The sequence below is a fragment of the Phyllobates terribilis genome, unplaced genomic scaffold (genome assembly GCF_046119375.1).
Source record: "Phyllobates terribilis strain yellow unplaced genomic scaffold, ASM4611937v1 Scaffold_1__5_contigs__length_1240528914, whole genome shotgun sequence".
Lineage (NCBI taxonomy): Eukaryota > Metazoa > Chordata > Amphibia > Anura > Dendrobatidae > Phyllobates > Phyllobates terribilis.
The window spans coordinates 202,437,813-202,460,091 of NW_027362761.1; the positions used below are offsets into that span (position 1 = coordinate 202,437,813).

The 22,279-nt window shown below is 41.9% G+C and overlaps 1 protein-coding gene across 2 annotated transcripts in view; it reads right to left on the reverse strand.

The window, feature by feature from the left end:
* GKAP1 (G kinase anchoring protein 1) overlaps positions 1-22,279 on the reverse strand; it is a 36,975-nt gene that overhangs the window by 13,847 nt on the left and 849 nt on the right. For both annotated transcript variants that reach the window (XM_073670918.1, XM_073670919.1), the window contains exons 2-7: positions 21,212-21,280; positions 18,100-18,320; positions 12,218-12,358; positions 6,558-6,635; positions 5,045-5,168; positions 2,059-2,081 (exon numbers count right to left, since the gene is read on the reverse strand). In XM_073670918.1, coding sequence (XP_073527019.1) covers positions 2,059-2,081; positions 5,045-5,168; positions 6,558-6,635; positions 12,218-12,358; positions 18,100-18,318 — 585 coding nt within the window. In that variant the 5' untranslated portion in view covers positions 18,319-18,320; positions 21,212-21,280. The remainder of the gene's footprint in view (positions 1-2,058; positions 2,082-5,044; positions 5,169-6,557; positions 6,636-12,217; positions 12,359-18,099; positions 18,321-21,211; positions 21,281-22,279) is intronic.

Here is a 22,279-nt window from a genome sequence, read left to right on the forward strand (position 1 = left end):
GAGGACTCTGTGATGACATTGGCTGTATGTTTCAGGTCGTTGTCCTGCTGCAAAATAGAGCTGGAGCCAGACACCTCCTTGATCGATAAGCATCTGCCCTGATCTCAACATAAAGTCTGTCTGTAATTACATGAAGAGACAATAGGATTTGCACAAGCCTACATCCACTGAAGATCTGTGGTTAGTTCTTCAAGATGTTAGGAACAACCTCCCTGTTGAATTCCTCAATAAACTGTAAGTGTCACTAGAATTGATCTGTTGATGACAAAGTTTGGTCACACCAAAATTTTGATTTAGAATATTCATTTGTTCACTTAATAGTTGGTGCTTAGTTAATAAAAATTAACACTTCTTTATTTGAAAGCATTCTTTCTCTGCAGAATTTTTTCTACACCTGCCTAAATTTATTACACTTTTACAAACGGAGATAAAGGGAAATTATTTAAAAAATTGGTATTTGCATGTTTACCAAGGTAATTATTTCTTGGAAAAGGATACGAAAATAGTTTCCTAGAAATTGTCCTTTCATATTTTTTAATATGTTATTTCAGTACAAAGCTCACAGTGAACTTTACTAATGGAAATAAGCAGGGAACACAACGAGTAAATTAATATTCACTGAGCTATAGGACACATTAGCTGGCACACTAGAACTAAACAATAAAAACAGAAAGAGGTAAACTAGAAAATGAGAATGTTATGTTCCTCTCTAATGAGTTGGTCTTTAACAACATTTATGACCCATCCCCAGGATCAATGATAAATCTATGATCAGTGGCGTAGTAACCCCACTGATCACGAAAACAGGGGTCCCTTGCACTACATGCGGTAGCATGCAGTAAGACCACCGCTCCATACAAATAGGAGGCATGGGACCACTGATGGCACCCCTCAGTAACCATAAACATACCACCTATACTGTGATTAGATACACGTTAGTGAGCTAACCTCTTTAACACTTCCCAGTTAATTTTACATTTTTGCGCTTTTTTCTTCTTCCAAGAGCCATAACTTTTTTATTTTTTCATCACCATAATTATATGAGGGCTTTTTATTTGAGTACTGAGAGGTTGGATGAATTGTGTTCATTTCATAATATAATGTAATGAACAAAATCCAAGTGGGATGGAATTGAAAAAAAAAAAAAGCAGTGACCTATGCGTGGGTAAGGTTATGGCGATACCAATTGTATATATTTTTTTTGTTTTACTGCTCAAAGAAAAAAAAACAAAAAAAAAACATTGGCTTCAATCGACATTTTCTGAGAACCATAAAACTGTAATTCTTTGATTTCTAGAGTTCTAGTAGAGCTGTAGTTTTCATTGGTACAATTTTTGGCTACATATGACTTTTTCCCCAGTGTTTAACTTCATTTTTTTGTGACCTAACAGGACAAAAAAAAAATAAATCAACTCTGGCATTTAGATTATTTTTCCATTTTGGCATTCCCGATATGGCACAAATATTCTCATATCTTATTAATTTCGAATAATAAGTTAATTTTTTCGATTTCGACTCGCCTCTGATTTGTTAAAGGCTGTGGAATAGCTATACAAATAAAAATCTTATTAGAATTTTGAGAATAAAAAGGGTGATTTAAACCTTTACATTTTTTAAAATATATATTTTTACCTTTTTTTTTTTTTTTTTTTTTATTAGTTCCATTAATGGACATGAACCTGCAATCACTTGATCACCTACACAATAGTCTATTGCATGGTTTCCAATCTACTAAAAAGCTCATGTCTAAGTTCCTAAGCCCCCCTCCCCTTTCCCTAACCTCCTAAATGCTGCTGTAATGATTGACAAGGACATCAAGAGGATAAAATGTCGCAGGGGTTAGTCTAGGTTGCCAGCTGTATAACGCAGCCAGCACCTGCTCTGTATTAGTGGGTTCAGCCTCTGTCTACTGAGGTTAATGGAAAATGTACATAAAAACCTATGATACTCAAAGCGGGACGCAATGCTAAAAAATAGACAGTTGTGGAAAAAAAAGAATACAAATTATGCAGCAAAATCTCCAAGTAGGGAGACAGTAAAGAAATCTTATAGACTTACCTCTTGCTTTTTCACAGACTGTTCTGGAAACAAACAAACAAAAAAAAAACATGAATATCAAACTACCAAAGAAAGCTCATCTGATGTATTGGTATCATACACATCTTTATTAATTGGACCCTTCCCTCACGGTCAGTAAGTATTGACAAATCACTAACAGAATAAAAGGCAGACAGCTATTTTGTCATATATCAACCCCATCGCCATAGACGACTTATACAGTGGCATGTAAAGGTTTGGGCACCCCTGGTCAAAATTACTGTTATTGTGAACAGTGAAGATGAAATAATCTCTAAAAGGTCTGAAGATAAAGATGACACATTTCCTTTGTAATTTAGGGAAAAAAAATATTAAGTCATTTTTTACATTACAAAAAAAAGGAAATGGGCCAATGCAAAAGTTTGGAGATTTGTGTGCTCAGATAACTTTGCCCAAGGTTTCAGATGTTAATTAGCCTGTTAGGAAAGGCCAGGGGTTGCAAATTTACCAGATTTATAAAAACCCAGCCTCCTCTAACCTTGTACCAAAAAACAGCAGCTATGGGTTCTTCTAAGCAGCTGCCTAGCACTCTGATAAAGAAAATACTGGAGGCCCACAAAGCAGGAGAAGGTCATAAGAAGATAGCCAAGCATTTTCAAGTTGCCCTTTCCTCAGTTTGAAATTTAATTAAGAAATGGCAGTTAACAGGAAAAGTGGAGGACAAGATAAGGTCTGGAAGACCAATCAAAATTTCAGTGAGAGCTGCACGTAGGATTGCTAGAGAGGCAAATCAGAACCACCTCTTTAGATTTAGCAGACTCTGGAGTTGGGGTACATTGTTCTACTGTTCAGAGACACCTGCAAAAATATAGCCTTCATTGAAGAGTCATCAGAAGAAAACCTCTCCTGTATCCTCACCATAAAATTCAGACTCAGATGTATGTAAAAGAACATCTAAACAAGGCTGATGCATTTTGGAAACAAGTCCTGTGGACCGATGAGGTTAAAATCAAACTCTTTGGCCACAATGATCAAAGGCATGCGTGGAGATCAAAGGCACAGAATTTCAAGAAAAGAACAGCTCGCCAACCATTAAGTATGGGGGTGGATCAAATCATGCTCTGGGATTGTGTTGCAGCCAATGGCACGGGGAACATGTCACGGGTAAAGGGAAGAATGGATTCAATGAAATTTCAACAAATTATTGATGTAAACATATCATCTGTAAAAAAGCTGAAGTTGAAAAGAGGATGGCTTCTACAAATGGATAATGATCCTAAACACACATCAAAATCCACAATAGACTACCTCAAAAGGCACAAGCTTAATGTTTTACAATGGGCCTCACAGTCCCCTGATCTGATCATCATTGAAAATCTGACCTCAAGACCACAAAATAGTAGTGCATGCAAGCCTTTTTAGAGATAATTTAATCTTCAACTTGCTTAACTGTTCACAATAACAGTAATTTTGACCAGGGGGTGCCCAAACTTTTACATGCCACTGTATGTAGGCCCTCTGTCGGGTACAGATGTATGGCGTGGGCTTAGGAAGTGAGCACCCGCCATACATGGCTAGTGTGTGCTGTGTTATTCAACCGGCACCTGCCTCTGACTGTAAAAACTGGAGCTAGCTACGATCACTGCGGTTTATAAATTTAGAGGCTGCGGTCAAAAGCGTCGTTTTTAGTTCTATCATGCTTATGACGCGATCACGGGTTGTCTTGAAAGCCAGGGACCAATTGAAGGGCCCCCATTGTTGCCACATTTGTGCTCCCACAAATCAGTCTGGGCTGGGCTTTATAGGAAATAGTTAACTCCTCTAAATACTGCAATATCGAAGTTTTGAAGTACAAGCAATCAAACAGATTCAAATTTCCATGGAAAACTTAAGAAAAAGTTAATGTTTCTATAAAAAAAAAATAAATAAATTTACTGTATAAGACGCACTTTCCACCCTCCCCCCAAATTTGTCTTATACTCCGAAAGTAGCTTGTAACGGAGCAGTTTCCAAAGCCGGCGGCGGCAGGAGTAGGGTGATGTTGCGGGCCCTGGTTTAGAAGGAGGGGATGTCTCGGCGGTGCGAGGCAGGAGAAGAGTCTGCGCTGCTCACACTGACTTCGCAGCGCGTTTCAGGAAAATGGAGCCGATTTAAGTCTCAGCTGCGCATGTGCTGAAGACCGGTGCCATTATTCTGAAGCCCACCGCAAGGTCAGTGTGCAAAGCCGGAACCCCCCTCCTCCTACCGCAGGGTCCGCAGCATCGCCCCACTCCTGCTGCCAAATGACGTAAATGTGACCCTGCTGCTGCCTCCGACCCTCCCCAGTAAGCTACATTTGGACTGTAAGACACACCTGTGACCCCTAACATGCCTGATCCTGATGACAGGTTAAAAAATTTTTTTCCCCATTTTCCTCCTCTAAACTTGGGGTACACATGTAAACACACATTATATATACATACTAACCTCACACACACACACTCTCACACTCAGTGATATTATATTGAAACACCAAGAAGGAGAAGTGGTATGGAAATCTTCAACATAGAGTAGGAGCGCCATGCGCATAAATGCATACATTTACACTCCATAGAGCCATAGAAAATGGAATGGATTGATACCTTGATATCTGCAATTCGATGAATGGTTCCTGAGAAATCCATGTTTCTCTTAATATGTAAATAAGCTGTTAAGACCTATGGGCTGAATATAGATCTCCCTGAGAATCTGCCTCCAGAAGAGCTCCAGTGTGAGGCATGTAATGACTGACAGTCGGCTCTCCTGATCTACGCATTTCACACTGGTAACTCCAACTTTCATATAAAATAAGCTCTGGAGGCAAATTTTCTTGGGGATCTATATTCAGGCCATAGATCTTAACAGCTCATTTCATATTAAGAAAAACGTGGATTTCTCAGGAAACATTCATCTTTCTTCATATCTGCATTCAGTCACATTATATTTCCAGTAACACTATAGTAGATGTACATTGGAGTAAGACGCTCACCTTCTGCCTGGAAGTCTTTGAGAGACACTGTGAGAGGCTTGTCCTTTCCTTGTTGGTTCTTCCGTTTATCCTTTTTATTTGTTCTTTTTGACTGAGGCGATACATTTTCTCTACCAACATTTTCCTTAAAAAAAAAAACAAAAACAGGGGCATATTAGTTTGTGAAGAAAACGTGTAAATCCAGCAAAGGGTCCAATAAAAAATTCTTTATTTAAAATCCACAAATATTAATAAACCTGCATGTATGCAATGAATAAATAAGAACATCAGTCAGGCGACTCTGTGGTTATTAATATTTGTGGATTTTATTGGACTTTAAATAAAGAAGATTTTTTTATTGGACCTTTTGCTGGATTAACAAGTTTTCTTCATGATGGAACCTTGCAATACTACAAGATTCGTCCGTGCAATAGGGATCCATTTATCCATGGGTGAGCTGATTTTATGTGGACCCCGACGGGTCTCACCCCACTTTCTCCATATTAGTTTGTGGTTGAACCATTTCCTAAAAAACCTTCCCCCACCTTTTGAGATCCTAAAGTCAAAGCTCTACCATTGTGTGGACATAGCCTATACGGCAGTAGAATTCATGAAATTCTCATCTGTCATGCCCCGGGTATGCCAGAGCCAAATAAACCTAATCAGGATGTGCGTGACTCATCGCAGTATTCGTGGCACATTATGCCTTTCACATAACAATGCCTGTCAATTACAAATGTGCAAAGTGCTTTCCTCATGAATACAGAGGTCTCACGATCAGGAGCCTGTCCTATTCTTTCATCTCTCTCATTAGCCAAACAGCACAGCCTTTCTTCAGTTATTTCTGGTGATGCAAGAACAGACCTGTCCCTTTAAGAAGCTTGCACCCTTCGTCTGACAGCTTTTATTAATATTACATTGCATGTTTAGGAGCTAGAACCACGTCAAATACATTTACTATGCTAAAAGATTATTCACGACTTATGGTAAATTGGTAAAATTTAAAATAAATACATAAATAAACGCAGCATGTAAAAATCCTCAATTCTCAAAAATGGAGGGATTCTTAACCGTAAAGGTTTCTGCTCAATGTCACATTTACCAGATTACCTTTACAGCCTATCAGAGGTGGCCGGTCTCCTAGGCAAGGAGTGCAGTGCTGACAATAGAGCTTGTAAGCGCTGCTCTGAAGCTGGCTGTATTGTCCGCTTCAAAGCTACGATGGTCCTCCAATACTACAGAGGCAAAAGTGCCTTTGATTGCTGAGTGTGAAAGTGCACAGTACAGGTCAGGGGCGCAATGATCTCGCTCGTCCGGACAGTCAATTATGATTGCAGCATGTTAGGGCACAAAGTTCGGGTCAGGGGCGCAACGATCTCACTGGTCCAAAAAGTCAATTATCAGGAGTACACTGTTCCCCACCAAGTCTTTTATAAGGGTTGTGAAGCTAAACAATTACTTTTCTTCAATAGCGTAGTGCGCTTCTTGCTGTTCTACAATATCCCACATACATACATACATACATATACTGTACCTTTTTCAGCTCTTCGTATTCCAGTTTGCTTAGCATTAAGGCTTTTTCAAGGTCTGCTTCATACATTTCAGATGTAATCTACAGAAAAAAATAAATTAAATTAGAGACATTTTTATTTAAATCTGTAGTTCCATTATGAGATATATTTCACAATATACAGTATATTCACACTCGTTATATGAGCACTGTTAGTAATTGTCTTTAATTCCTTCCCAACACTTGACATACCTGTACGTCCTAATGGTCAAGGTATTACAATCATAGAACGTTCACATGTTTTGGGTATGTAGCTCTCTTGAAAATTTTTGGAAAAGCACTATTGGTTACTTAAATGGTGTATTTGATGTAAATATCCCAATGCAACCTATAGTTTGTGGGCTGGGGTATGTAGACGGAGTAATTGAAGACGAAAATGAAAGATTGGCGATTAAAAGGGCACTTTACCAAATAAGAAAAATTATAGCAGCACACTGGTTAAGTAATTCTCCCCCAAAATTTAGAGAATTTAGTGAGAAGATGCATTTATTGGTTCAGCTAGAGGAAGGGTTATACAAAAAAGGAAAGCTTTGCACAAATATAAGTTTATGGGGAAGACGGAAAGCCTATCATGGTGCGTCGATTTTGTCATTACTAGGTTCTATATCTGGGTAAATTTCTCACTTCTAAATATGCTATACATTGGAATGTTACATTAAATATATAACAACCTAAGATACACAGGATGAATATGGGTCTATGGAAAATGGATGTGAGCACACCACAAAATGCTAGAGTACAACAATCTGCTCCTACGTTTTTATGCACATGCTTATTGTCTTTGTATTGATAATGTGATAAACAGTATAGGTGTAATTAACTTTGTAAAATATTGCAGCCTCTAATTTTTGCACCATTGCTTATTAAACTATACCAACAAGGTGTAGAACAAACAAAGAGTGGGGGGGAGGAGGGCATCAAACCCGCACCAGCTCCTGACCGTGTGCACACATACCCAAAGGGACCTCCAGGGTCATCGTGTCCAACCCCCTGCTCAATGCAGGATTCACTAAGCCATCTCAGACAGATGTCTGTTCAGCCTCTGAAGATTTCCATTGAAGGAGAACTCACCACCTCTCGTGGCCGCCTGTTCCACTCATTGATCACCCTCTCTGTCAAAAAGATTTTTTTAATATCTAATCTGTCTGTATCTTCTCCCTTTCAGTTTCATCCCATTGCTTCCCATGTTTCCATATGCAAATGGGAATAAAGGATGATCCCTCTACAATGTGACATCCCTTCAGATATTGGTAGACAGCTATTAAAGGGGTTGTCCACTACTTTTAAATTGGTGGCCTATGCGTAGGATAGGGCATCAATGTATGATCAGCCGGGGTCCTGCGCGCGGCACCCCCGCCGATCAGCTGTTATCAGTGCCGGCGGCCGAAAGTGCTCACCTGCGGGGCTCCTCCATTAAGTGGTAGTGGCCGCTCCGGTGTACTGCACATCCGCCTCCCATTCAATTTAATAGGAGGCGGATGTGCAGTGCACGGCAGCAGCCACTACCACTTGACGGAGGAGCCCTGCAGGTGAGCACTTCCGGCCGGCACCGATAACAGCTGATCGGCGGGGGTGCCATGTGCTGGACCCCGGCCGATCATACATTGATGCCCTATCCTACGGATAGGGCATCAATGTAAAAGTAGTGGACAACTTCTTTAAGTCTCCTCTTAGCCTTCTTTTTTGCAAGCTAAAGATTCCCAGATCATTTAACCGTTCCTCATAGGACATTGTTTGCAGTCTGCTCACCATCCTGGTAGCTCTTCTCTGAACTTGCTCCAGTTTTTCAATGTCTTTTTTAATGTGTGGTGCCCAAAACTGGACACAGTATTCCAGATCAGGTCTGACCAAGAAGGAGTAGAGGGGGATAATTACTTCTACTTGATCTAGACTCTATGCTTCTCTTCATACATCCCAGAACTGTGTTTGCCTTTTTTGCTGCTGCATCACACTGTTGACTCATGTGCAGTCTGTGATCTATTATAATACCCAAGTCTTTTACGCACATACTGTTGCTTAGTTCTATTCCTCCCATTCTGTAGATGTCATTTTCGTTTTTCTTGCCGAGATGTAGAATCGTACATTTCTCCCTGTTAACTAAAATTCTATTAATTGCTGCCCATTGTTCAAGCTTATCTAGATCCATCGGAATCCTTTGTCTGCCTTCTCTAGTGTTAGGCATCACTCCTAGCTTTGCATCGGCTGAAAATTTGATTAGTTTACCTTTAGTTACCTTATCTAGGTAATTTCTAAAAATGTTGAACAATACTGGGGCCAAGACAGAGCCTTGTGGTGCCCCACTTTAAACACTCCTCCAGTTGGATGTGCAACCATTTATTACCACTCGGAGTACGATCACTAAGCAAGTTATGAATCCACCTAAACGTAGCCTTGTCAATCCCATACCAGGCAATTTTTTCAATAAGGATAGTATAAGATACTTTATCAAATGCTTTGCTGAAGTAGAAATCTACCGCATTTCCCTGATCCACCCAGTCAGTTATTTCACCAGACGCGTTTCAAACGCTACATGCATTTTTAAACTTACTTAAGAATGCATGTAGCGTTCCCCATGTCCCCCTACACCTCCAGATTGTCGATGTGTGTGTGTTTTTCGTTTTGCCCTTTTTAAACTTTAGAAAATAAAGGAATTTACCTTTTTTATACATTTCTCCTTCTCCATAACTTCCTGATCACTGGAATGCCAAACGCTGGGACAGGGCAATATTCTCTTTGAGTTGCCAGAGGTAACTGATTACTGCACTTTGCTAGTTTCATAAAGAATGTATGGAGCGGAGGTATGCATGCTTTACCTTCCCACTGCCAGAACCAGCAAGTTATGCCCTATGGAAGTGGTCTCCACCAACTTTTTTGTGCCGCCTGTACCGAGACGCTGACGTCATGAATTCCGTAGGTTTACAGAAGTCTGCCTCCTAAAAAAATAGTGAGTTTTAGGGACAAGATCCTTCAGCTCTCTGCTCTACCACCAGATCAAACTGTATCAGTATCATGTTGACGCCAATACAGTTCACACTGTAGTCTCTCGGAAATTCAGGGATCCAAGTCAGAAGTCCGGGACCAGAGGCCCGGATATTTGGCATTAGCGATGCCACTGCCTGAGGCTTGCTGAGCTACACAACAGGATTTTGCTAGCCATATGTGACGATTGGAGTCACCTGCACTATCGTACAATTCAAAAGCTCAGTAAAAACCTCTCTCAATTGTTGGTGTCATATGATAATGTTGTATAGAAAACTTACTGTATAATATGTAATTTTTTTTTTCATACAAAAAACTATTAAATGAGTTGTCCCATGAACAAAAGTGCTCTTTAAGTGATAGAAAATTAAACATTTTAACAATTGGATGGAATATAAAAAAAATAAATAAATAAAACGGTTGCTGTGCAGAGATAAATTGATAATGCTGCCCCTGCTGTGTCCTGTGTAAGGTGTCTGTCCGACCATGGAGGGCAACTGGCCGGCACCTGCTGTTTGAATTGATCAGACGGAAGGAGGGACGATAAGTGAATATTCTCTACTGATGCCGCTGGCACGGACTAGTCTGTGTTTATAATGCTACTCCTCCCAGCAATTCACCAGCGGGAGTACGAGTGCTCAGGTGCCGGACATATAAGCTCATTTTCGGTTATCTGTTCGGCCTCTAAGGTCTCGTATTGCAGTGGTGATTTAGTGAGGTGAACGCAAAAAGTCCTCAGTAGAGGGGAGCGGATGGATGAGTGGGACTCTGCTCCAGGTCGTCTCTGGCCTTTGGGCGGGAGCTCTGCAAATCGCTTAGCAGGTTTTGATTAGTCAGGGATGGCGTGACATCATCTGTGTGTCATTCTGCAATGATGAACTTTGATCCATAGGATGACCCCTCTAAATAAAGGGCGAATACTATATATTTGTTATATCAGTGAATCTGTATATGTCCACTTGCTTTTGCCACTTTTACTATATGACCTTTCGGGTGCAGTATATTTTCTACACTGCTCAAAAAAAATAAAGGGAACACTCCAATAACACATCCTAGATCTGAATGAATGAAATATTCTCATTGAATACTTTGTTCTGTACAAAGTTGAATGTGCTGACAACAAAATCACACAAAAATCATCAATGGAAATCAAATCTATTAACCAATGCAGTCCTGGATTTGGAGTTACCCTCAAAATTAAAGTGGAAAAACACAATACAGGCTGATCCAACTTGTAATGTCCTTAAAACAAGTCAAAATGAGGCTCAGTATTGTGTGTGGCCTCCACGTGCCTGTATGACCTCCCTACAACGCCTGGGCATGCTCCTGATGAGGTTGCGGATGGTCTCCTGTGGGATCTCCTCCCAGATCTGGACTAAAGCATCCGCCAACTCCTGGACAGTCTGTGGTGCAATGTGACGTTGGTGGATGGAGCGAGACATAATGTCCCAGATGTGCTCAATCGGATTCAGGTCTGGGGAACGGGAGGGCCTGTCCATAGCTTCAATGCCTTCATCTTGCAGGAACTGCTAACACACTCCAGCCACATGAGGTCTGGCATTGTCCTGCATTAGGAGGAACCCAGGGTCAACCGCACCAGCATATGGCCTCACAAGGGGTCTGAGGATCTCATCTCGGTACCTAATGGCAGTCAGGCTACCTCTGGCAAGCACACGGAGGGCTGAGCGGCCCTCCAAAGAAATGCCACCCCACACGATTACTGACCCACTGCCAAACCGGTCATGCTGAAGGATGTTGCAGGCAGCAGATAGCTCTCCACGGCGTCTCCAGACTCTGTCACGTCTGTCACATGTGCTCAGTGTGAACCTGCTTTCATCTGAGAAGAGCACAGAGCGCCAGTGGCGACTTTGCCAATCCTGGTGTTCTGTGGCAAATGCCAAGAGTACTGCACGGTGTTGGGCTGTGAGCACAACCCCCCCCCTCTGTGGACTTCAGGCCCTCATATCACCCTCACGGAGTCGGTTTCTAACCGTTTGTGCAGACACATGCACATTTGTGGCCTGCTGGAGGTCATTTTGCAAGGCTCTGGCAGTGCTCCTCCTGTTCCTCCTTGCACAAAGGCGGAGGTAGAAGTCCTGGGGTGTTGCCCTCCTACGGCCCCCTCCACATCTCCAAGTGTACTGGACTGTCTCCTGGTAGTGCCTCCAGCCTCTGAACACTACGCTGACAGACACAGCAAACCTTCTTGCCACAGCTCACATTGATGTGCCATCCTGGATGAGCTGCACTACCTGAGCAACTTCTGTGGGTTGTAGAGTCCGTCTCATGCTACCACGAGTATGAAAGCACAACCAACATTCAAAAGTGACCAAAACATCAGCCATAAAGCATTGGTACTGAGATGTGGTCTGTGGTCCCCACCTGCAGAATCACTCCTTTATTGAGGGTGTCTTGATAATTGCCAATAATTTCCATCTATTGTCTATTCCATTTGCACAACAGCATGTGAAATTGATTGTCAATCAGTGTTGCTTCCTAAGTGGACAGTTTGATTTCACAGAAGTTTGATTTACTTGGAGTTATATTCTGTTGTTTAAGTGTTCCCTTTATTTTTTTGAGCTGTGTATATTGTACATGCATAAACACAAGAATGCTTATGTCAGCATGGGCTTCGATTCAGGTACCTGTTCATCCTTCTGTCGCCACTGCTGCCAATCTTCTTCTTGAGACTCTTTAGGCAGGCTGTGCACTGCGGAATTCTGCTGAGACCCACCACCGATGTGTGAAGACTTCTGTGGAATTTTCTTAAAGGCAAGGTTCCTGAGCTGTAAAATTTTAAAAGGCAAAACATCTAACGTTTCTTAAAGGGGTATTACCATCTCAGACATTTATGGCATACACACAGGATATGAGGGGCAATCACATCTTTATTGAGAAACGTGTCCTATCTCTCACTGGTGCGAATGAAGAGGAGGTCATGGGATAGGTAATTCGCTCTTCATTAATTTCTCTAAGAGTATGAAACTCCCCTAAAAATGAATTATGAGACTCGTTCATACCCGGCCATTTCTCCATTCACAGCAATGCTAAATGAGACCCCATTCTAAAAGAGAAAAAAAAAACAAGCCACCTCTGCAATGTAGACATACAGTTAGGTCCATATATATTTGGACAGAGACAACATTTTTCTAATTTTGGTTCTAGACATTACCACAATGAATTTTAAACAAAACAATTCAGATGCAGTTGAAGTTCAGACTTTCAGCTTTCATTTGAGGGTATCCACATTAAAATTGGATGAAGGGTTTAGGAGTTTCAGTTCCTTAACATGTGCCACCCTGTTTTTAAAAGGGACCAAAAGTAATTGGACAGATTAAATAATTGTAAATAAAATGTTCATTTCTAGTACTTGGTTGAAAACCCTTTGTTGGCAATGACTGCCTGAAGTCTTGAACTCATGGACATCACCAGACGCTGTGTTTCCTCCTTTTTGATGCTCTGCCAGGCATTCACTGCGGTGGTTTTCAGTTGCTGTTTGTTTGTGGGCCTTTCTGTCTGAAGTTTAGTCTTTAACAAGTGAAATGCATGCTCAATTGGGTTGAGATCAGGTGACTGACTTGGCCATTCAAGAATATTCCACTTCTTTGCTTTAATAAACTCCTGGGCTGCTTTGGATTTATGTTTTGGGTGATTGTCCATCTGTAGTATGAAACGACGACCAATCAGTTTGGCTGCATTTGGCTGGATCTGAGCACGCAGTATGGCTCTGACTACATCAGAATTCATTCGGCTGCTTCTGTCCTGTGTCATATCATCAATAAACACTAGTGACCCAGTGCCACTGGCAGCCATGCATGCCCAAGCCATCACACTGCCTCCGCCGTGTTTTACAGATGATGTTGTATGCTTTGGATCATGAGCTGTTCCACGCCTTCGCCATACTTTCTCTTTCCATCATTCTGGTAGAGGTTGATCTTGGTTTCATCTGTCCAAAGAATGTTCTTCCAGAACTGTGCTGGCTTTTTTAGATGTTTTTTTAGCAAAGTCCAGTCTAGCCTTTTTCTTCTTGATGCTTATGAGTGGCTTGCACCGTGCAGTGAACCCTCTGTATTTACTTTCATGCAATCTTCTCTTTATGGTAGATTTGGATATTGATACGCCTACCTCCTGGAGAGTGTTGTTCACTTGGTTGGCTGTTGTGAAGGGGTTTCTCTTCACCATGGAGATTATTCTGCGATCATCCACCACTGTTGTCTTCCGTGGGCGCCCAGGTCTTTTTCCATTGATGAGTTCACCAGTGCTTTCTTTCTTTCTCAGGATGTACCAAACTGTAGATTTTGCCACTCCTAATATTGTAGCAATTTCTCGGATGGGTTTTTTCTGTTTTTGCATCTTAAGGATGGCTTGTTTCACCTGCATGGAGAGCTCCTTTGACCGCATGTTTACTTCACAGTAAAACCTTCCAAATGCAAGCACCACACCTCAAATCAACGCCAGGCCTTTTATCTGCTTAATTGAGAATGACATAACGAAGGGATTGCCCACACCTGTCCAGGAACTAGCCTTGGAGTCAATTGTCCAATTACTTTTGGTCCCTTTAAAAACAGGGTGGCACATGTTAAGGAGCTGAAACTCCTAAACCCTTCATCCAATTTTAATGTGGATACCCTCAAATGAAAGCTGAAAGTCTGAACTTCAACTGCATCTGAATTGTTTTGTTTAAAATTCATTGTGGTAATGTCTAGAACAGAAATTAGAAAAATGTTGTCTCTGTCCAAATATATATGGACCTAACTGTATACGAGATATTTTGTGGATTTGCTACAAAGGTCTTGAAATAGAATTTACAATGTATAGCATATAACTATAATATACTTGGTGTACAAGATCAGTCTTTCCCATGCTCAGCTTTTTAACCCCTGTGCATCTTCCACCGCCAGGTGGTTAAAGTCACCCAACATACACTTAGGAGCGGAGCAGACACTAGATCTACAGTCTATACAAAGCTGCTTCTAAAGGGTTACGCAGAGGAAGACATAACTGCTTGTAATGGGTTAATTACTGTTAACTACAGGAGATATAGCTGCTTCTTAAGGCATACAGCACATTCACATATGTTTTTCTCATCTGTTTGCTGTTTATTTTTAAAGAGAACCTGACAGGTGATACATAATAGAGGCCTATTCACACGTATAGGCAGATATTTGTCTGTCACTGTCAGCAGGTGGGGAGAAGCCGCTGGGGACTAGTCATCCATGTAGCTCGGTCATCAGCATTTATTAAAAATAAGTATTTTTTCTGAAATGCCGCAGCGTTTCAGAGTCAAACATACATGTCTGTGATCGTACAGTCAGTGGCTGCAGCACGGGCAGTATGTATTTATTACCTGACAAGTTCCCTTTAAAGGAAATCTGTCAGAATATTTTTGCCACTGAATCTGAGCGCAGTATAATATAGAGACAGAGACCCTACTTCTAGTGATCTGTCACTTACTGAGCTGAATTTCTTGTCATTCTGATAAAAAAAAATTTATCAACAGGGGATTATGACTAAAGGACTAGTAAAGATGCTGCCGTTTAGACCTCCATATGCATGAGCTGTGTGTAATCCTGCCCCAACCACTGATTGACACCTTTCTGTATACCCTGTGCATAAGCAAAAAGCTGCCATTCAGTGGTGTAGGCAGAGTTATACTGAGAAAAGTGTTTGGATAACTAGTGATGGGTCGCTCGTGACTGATGTGGTACAAAGAGCTGGCTCCCTTCAGTGAATGATGGGAGCTGATTATAGTCTCTGAATTGCTCTCTCTGTGAGTAAAATAACTGTACGGATGGTGATGAAACTGAAAGCCCTAAAAAAATGCTCTGTTGATGGCTGGCTGTAGGTGGGCGAGGTTTCGTCCGCATCAGACTTTTACTTTGCCATAAATATGCCTGCGGCTGAACACCTATCACGCAGGGATCCATTTGCTATCCAAAAGAGCTGTCTCTTTTTAGTGAACGGAGGAAATGATCAGCGCACCAAAAAGAAACAGTATGCTCATCACTACAGAGAACTGGTAGATCTAGGATTTTATCAAAACTGCAGCAAGCAGCCCAGTAAGTGATACACTGCTGGAATCAAGTACTCTGCCTCTTCATTATGCTGCTCTCACATGGGGTAGCAAAACCTGGCGACAGACAGCACACTGACCCATAGAGTTAACACATACCAGTTGAAAAGATCTGTATGTTCTTTCCGTCAAAAAGTACATTTCCTATTCTCATCCATTTTTGAAAATTATACTCTGCCATTAATCTTTATTCCAATCCGTTAACAATAGAAAACATCCATTTACCACTGATTCATTGCCAAGTGTAAGCGTGCTTTTTCTAGCCTATTCCTGCTCTTGATGCTTTCCAATATATACAGTACAGACCAAAAGTTTGGACACACCTTCTCATTTAAAGATTTTTCTGTATTTTCATGACTATGAATATTGTACATTCACACTGAAGGCATCAAAACTATGAATTAACACATGTGGAATTATATACTTAACAAAAAAAGTGTGAAACAACTGAAAATATGTCTTATATTCTAGGCTCTTCAAAGTAGCCACCTTTTGCTTTGATGCCTGTTTTGCACACTCTTGGCATTCTCTTGATGAGCTTCAAGAGGTAGTCACCGGGTATGGTTTTCACTTCACAGGTGTGCCCTGTCAGTTTTAATAAGTGGGATTTCTTGCCTTATAAATGGGGTTGGGACCATCAGTTGTGTTGTGCAGAAGTCAGGTGGATACACAGCTGATAGTCCTACTGTTTAGACTGTTAGAATTTGTATTATGGCAAGAAAAAAGCAGCTAAGTAAAGAAAAACGAGTGGCCATCATTACTTTAAGAAATGAAGGTCAGTCAGTCCGAAAAATTGGGAAAACTTTGAAAGTGTCCCCAAGTGCAGTTGCAAAAACCATCAAGCGCTACAAAGAAACTGGCTCACATGAGGACCGCCCCAGGAAAGGAAGACCAAGAGTCACCTCTGCTTCTGAGGATAAGTTTATCCGAGTCACCGGCCTCAGAAATTGCAGGTTAACAGCAGCTCAGATTAGAGACCAGAGTTCTAGTAGCAGACACATCTCTACAACAACTGTTAAGAGGAGACTTTGTGCAGCAGGCCTTCATAGTAAAATAGCTGCTAGGAAACCACTGCTAAGGTCAGGCAACAAGCAGAAGAGACTTGTTTGGGCTAAATAACACAAGGAATGGACATTAGACAAGTGGAAATCTGCGCTTTGGTCTGATGAATCCAAATTTGAGATCTTTGGTTCCAACTACCGTGTCTTTGTGCTACGCAGAAAAGGTGAACGGATGGACTCTACATGCCTGGTTCCCACCGTGAAGCATGGAGGAGGAGGTGTGATGGTGTGGGGGTGCTTTTCTGGTGACACTGTTGGGGATTTATTCAAAATTGAAGGCATACTGAACCAGCATGGCTACCACAGCATCTTGCAGCGGCATGCTATTCCATCCGGTTTGCGTTTAGCTGGACCATCATTTATTTTTCAACAGGACAATGACCCCAAACACACCTCCAGGCTGTGTAAGGGCTATTTGACCAAGAAGGAGAGTGATGGGGTGCTACGCCAGATGACCTGGCCTCCACAGTCACCAGACCTGAACCCAATCGAGATGGTTTGGGGTGAGCTGGACCGCAGAGTGAAGGCAAAAGGGCCAACAAGTGCTAAGCATCTCTGGGAACTCCTTCAAGATTGTTGGAAGACCATTTCCGGTGACTACCTCTTGAAGCTCATCAAGAGAATGCCAAGAGTGTGCAACACAGTAATCAAAGCAAAAGGTGGCTACTTTGAAGAGCCTAGAATATAAGACATATTTTCAGTTGTTTCACACTTTTTTGTTAAGTATATAATTCCACATGTGTTAATTCATAGTTTTGATGCCTTCAGTGTGAATGTACAATTTTCATAGTCATGAAAATACAGAAAAATCTTTAAATGAGAAGGTGTGTCCAAACTTTTGGTCTGTACTGTACAATTCAGTCTTACATTCCTACATACCGTACGACAGTAGCACAGATGTCCTTATGTGTTTCAAGCTGACCAACAATTCCCCCACACAGTAGTATCTCCCAGCTCGGAAGCAGAGAGTCTCACACAGCTGTCAAAACAGTGAGACAGCAGAGAGACTTCTGCCCACTCCAGTTTTCTTCTCTTAAAGAGATGGAGCTTTGATTGTCAATTTAGAGAGGAAATATTCTACTTTTCTCAGTCATATACTGTATATCTGAGAAATGTTTTATATATTGGTCTCCTTTTATTTCAAGAAATTTCCCATGAGGTGATAGGTCCTCTTTATATTGATGAGGGAGGTGGAGGCGTTTTTTCTCCTCAATGTACATGGTAAACGCTGACTTTTGCAAATCAAGGAAAGTTATCCAGATTTCCAAAATGTCGAAAGAAAACAAAACAAAAAAAAAAAAACAACAACTTTATTACCCACAGATCACAACAAAACAGACGATAGCGTTTTCTGTGCTGGTATCCACTACTGACACCCACCATACATACGTACCTCATTAGCCTCACTCTGTTGCTGTTCCTTCTTTTTCCTCCTTTTCTCCCGCTTTTTCTCATTTGCATTGTTCTTTCCCCCTGCAGCAGGTCCTCGCAGTTTTCCTGCACGGCGGCTGCCCTTCGTCTTCTCAGAATCAGAATCACTGCTGCTGTCTACCTTCAGCAGGGCAAAGCGGGAGGCCGTGGTGGGGACGAAGCTCGCCACAGCGGAGGCCATTACTACAGAGAATAGCAACAAAAGATACAACTGCAGTCATTATACTTGGCATCATGCTGAAAATAATAGCCCCAAGCATATAGGTTATACAATGGGATGCCCTACCGTGACTTAAAGGATATCCTGTATGTAAGAAAGGTCTATATCTTTATTTTATTCAAAATTGTGGCACTGTCTGGTTTTACAGCTCAGCACCAGTCAGGTTAGCTGCAGTACCAGATTAAGCCAATGAATAGGAGTGGCACCATTTCTGAAAAAGGGGTGTGTGTGGAAAGCGAACTTCTCCTAACTTTGGAACCTTGAGAACAGCTATATGGACACGCTTTGCTTACAGCTATGTCTCTACAGTACATTATGGATGGACTGGGTACACTGAACTTCAAGGCTACGTTCCCACAATGAGATTATGGTGAGTATTTTACGCTGCGTGTTTTAGAAAAAATGAAAGTAACCTATTTTACTTAATAGGGGCTGAAAATCTGCATCAGATCACATAGAACCAATATAATGAATAGGGATCAATAAACAGCTAACATCAGGTATGTCCATTCAACCAGATAGACAAATGTTGTCCAATATGGGTCAGATCACCAATAAAGCTAAGAATGACAGGCTCTACACTCCGTGCATGTTAAAATATAATCACATAAAAACCCTTATGTTGAGTGCGAGGTCCATTAATATTATATTAGTACTGATAGACGTTTCATCCCTAAACTAGGATGGTATATATTGAACCAAGCAACTTATCTTATAGAAGTCATCTCACCTCCCCCTACAACTCTCGACGCGTTTCCCCAGGTGATGTTGGTTCATCAGGAGAATATGGGTATCAAGGACCGGTGTCCTGCTGGTATTCATGCATGTCTTGCACCTTATTTGTTCATGTATACTGAGCACATTCTATTTGAGTATTTTTAATGGCATCAATTAAAAGTTACATTTTAGGGCATTCACTGTTAGCTGCTGAAAATCTGCAACATCAAAAACTCATGCCTAAAAGTAATGCAATACTGAAAATCAGATTTTTTTTGCACAGGATGTACCAGTGGATCCTCAAGTGGAATAACTCCATTGTCATTAAATCAGATCACCGCAAATAGCTACCATACTGTGGATTTAAAGGGTATGGTGTATATGTATACCATGTGTTCCACAGTGGAGCACAGACAGATAGAGGGAGGATATAAACAGTCTCCCAAAATGGACAATTAATATGATACAAGTATCATATTGGATTACGTATTCCATTACATGAATATTTCTGTTTAATTGTCCATTTTGGGAGACTGTTTATATCCTCCCTCTATCTGTCTGTGCTCCACATATACACCATTGCCTCTATGTGCGGCTGTCCTACCCCGAGGCGCACCACTGCGCTCTGGGCTGGAGCGCACAGATTATCAAACCGGCGGAGGGATCCCCTCCTCTACCCCCGCATGCACCATTTAACTCCGGGCTGGAGCGCACATGTTATCAAACCGGCGGAGGGATCCCCTCCTCCAGCTTCCTATGCTCTTTATCACTTGCGCAGCCTCACTGGCGTGCGCCTCGCGCTGGAGCGCATGCGTCATCAGAGGACGGTAGCCTTTCTGTGCTCCAGCGTGGAGCGCATTCATCACTTCCGGCATGGCACGCCGGCTTCTACACAGGGAGAGGTAAGCTTCTTGTGCTTACACACAGGACATGCGCACTCTCTCTCTCCTGGGGACAGGGGAGCCCATTGATACATGGATAAGCTCTCTCTGAGGGGCCTGGGGGAATGTTCTATCCATTAACAAGGGAGATATTTAAACCAGTCCTCTGACATAGCTCTTAGAGCCAGCCATCCTGCAGCAGCTTTCAACATGCAGCTCCATTTTTTATGAATCTATAATACCTACATCTGCCTCCTGATGAACCAGACACAGTTGGGGAAACGCGTCGAGGCGCTAATATAATACAAGATAAGTCTATCAATTTTCTTTTTGTTAAAATGTCTATCAATATCTCCTGTATACTTTGATTACAAATAGGAGCAACTTTGTATTAGACTAGGCAGTCACCTTTTATACCTTGTTTAGATCACCTGATAGGGATTAACAAGGAGAGACAGGGACAGCCGTCGCTGAATGGGGGCGCCAAACACGCAATTTGAGGGCGCCAACCTCCACGCTAGGCAGGAATTAATTAGTGGCATATTAGGGCTTGTCAAGGTCATCATATCATTTTGGGAGCTCTGCTTAGGAGTTGGCAGTACTATTCTGTTCTGCAGAACTAAAGAGCTAAGAAGGAACGATCCTCTAGTTCCACACATCCATTAAAACTTCAGGGGAAGGGGGTGATGGTGGGAGAGGTATTCCAGCTTCCCCCTCATCTACTGGCCCTGTCGTCTGTGGAGGAAGCATGAGAGCAGGACACAAGCCAATGCCTCTTTCTAGGGTGGTGGAGGACTGCCAACAGCCAGGAGTGCACGAGACCACAAGGGTAATTATGCCATGTTCTTTGGCTAGAAGATAATTTGATGATCAATGAGGGTCTGACCATAGAGACCCTCCCGAGATCGGCCACAGAGCTTGGTTTTCTCTGGCAGGTCCATAGATAATAAATGGTGGGGAGGTTGAGCAGGTACAACGCCACCTTCTTCAAGACCCCTTGTTCTTTGAGTTCCCCAGCCCTGATCTTGGCATAGCTTGAGGTCTTAGCAGTCGGATCCCAGTGATCAGCAGGTTATCCCCTTCCATAATGTGGAGAGAATGGTTTACACTGGCTATATGTAGTCATTATAACGATAATGGAGCGTGAGAGATATATATACACACTTAATACATAACTCATACCTGTATAACCACCTAGAGCTGTAAAAAGAAATAAAACAATGGCTTGAATTCTCACTAGTTAACCAATTGCTTACCTAGAGAAAAGAACAGTAGTTTGTCTATGTTTTGGTGGTAACTGAAGGGCTCAGAGACAAGTTTCCAACCTACAGAAAGAAACACAACCTATGTGAGATATAGCACCATACTTATGTGTGCAGAATTCGTAATAAAATAAGCACTGTGTTACTTAAAGGGATGTCCACTACTGTACAGCCCCTTATAGAAGGCCCCACACTTCTCCAGCCCTTAGCCCTGTGTCCATATGAGCACAAGTAATGTTTTCCTTCTTTTGACTGACTGCAGCGGTCACGTGACATTCTGTACATCAGAAGAACAGGGGAGCATAAAGGACCCAGAGTTGAGGAACATCATCAGTCCAGGAGGTAAGTACGGATGTTGTTTTTTTTTTTTTTTTTTTTTTTTTTTTTTTTTTTTTTATATTTAAATGCAGCACCCTGCGGTCTTTAAAGGGACTGTCAGCACAGAATGACTGTTCAGCTACGGCCCCACTATCAGTATTTTACATCAGTATTAGTAAGCCAAAACCAGGAGTGGGTGATAAATGCAGAATTGGTGACGTGTTTCTATTATACCTTTTCTCTGATTGTTCCTCATCTGGTTTTGGCTTACAAATACTGAATGAATACTGATAGTGGTGCCGTGACCTCCAAACCAAACACAGGTGCTCGGTGCTTCATGGCGGGGCCAAACATTTAAATTCAGCTTCCCACCTGCTTGTTTTCCCGCAATCTCCACCCATCTCTTCTTTGATTGACAGCTCTGGCTTCCTAGAGCCACAGAAGGGTGGAGATAGATGGAACCCAAGCAGGCGGGAAGGTGTAATTAAATAAGCGGCCCCACCATGAAGCACTGAGCGCCTGTACTTGGTTTGAACAGTCATTGTGTGCTCATAGTCTCCCTAAATCTATGGGTGATTTTTTTTTTTGTCACAAACTCTTCGGATGCTTTCACATTGCGTCTAGGGTTACGTGCGCTGGCCGCGGTGGAGCATACACCCGGGCCCCCCACAAAACGGGATCCGGACATAAGCACTTACGGGGCCATGGACTAATGGGGCTGGCAGAGCGAATGTGCACTTTGTC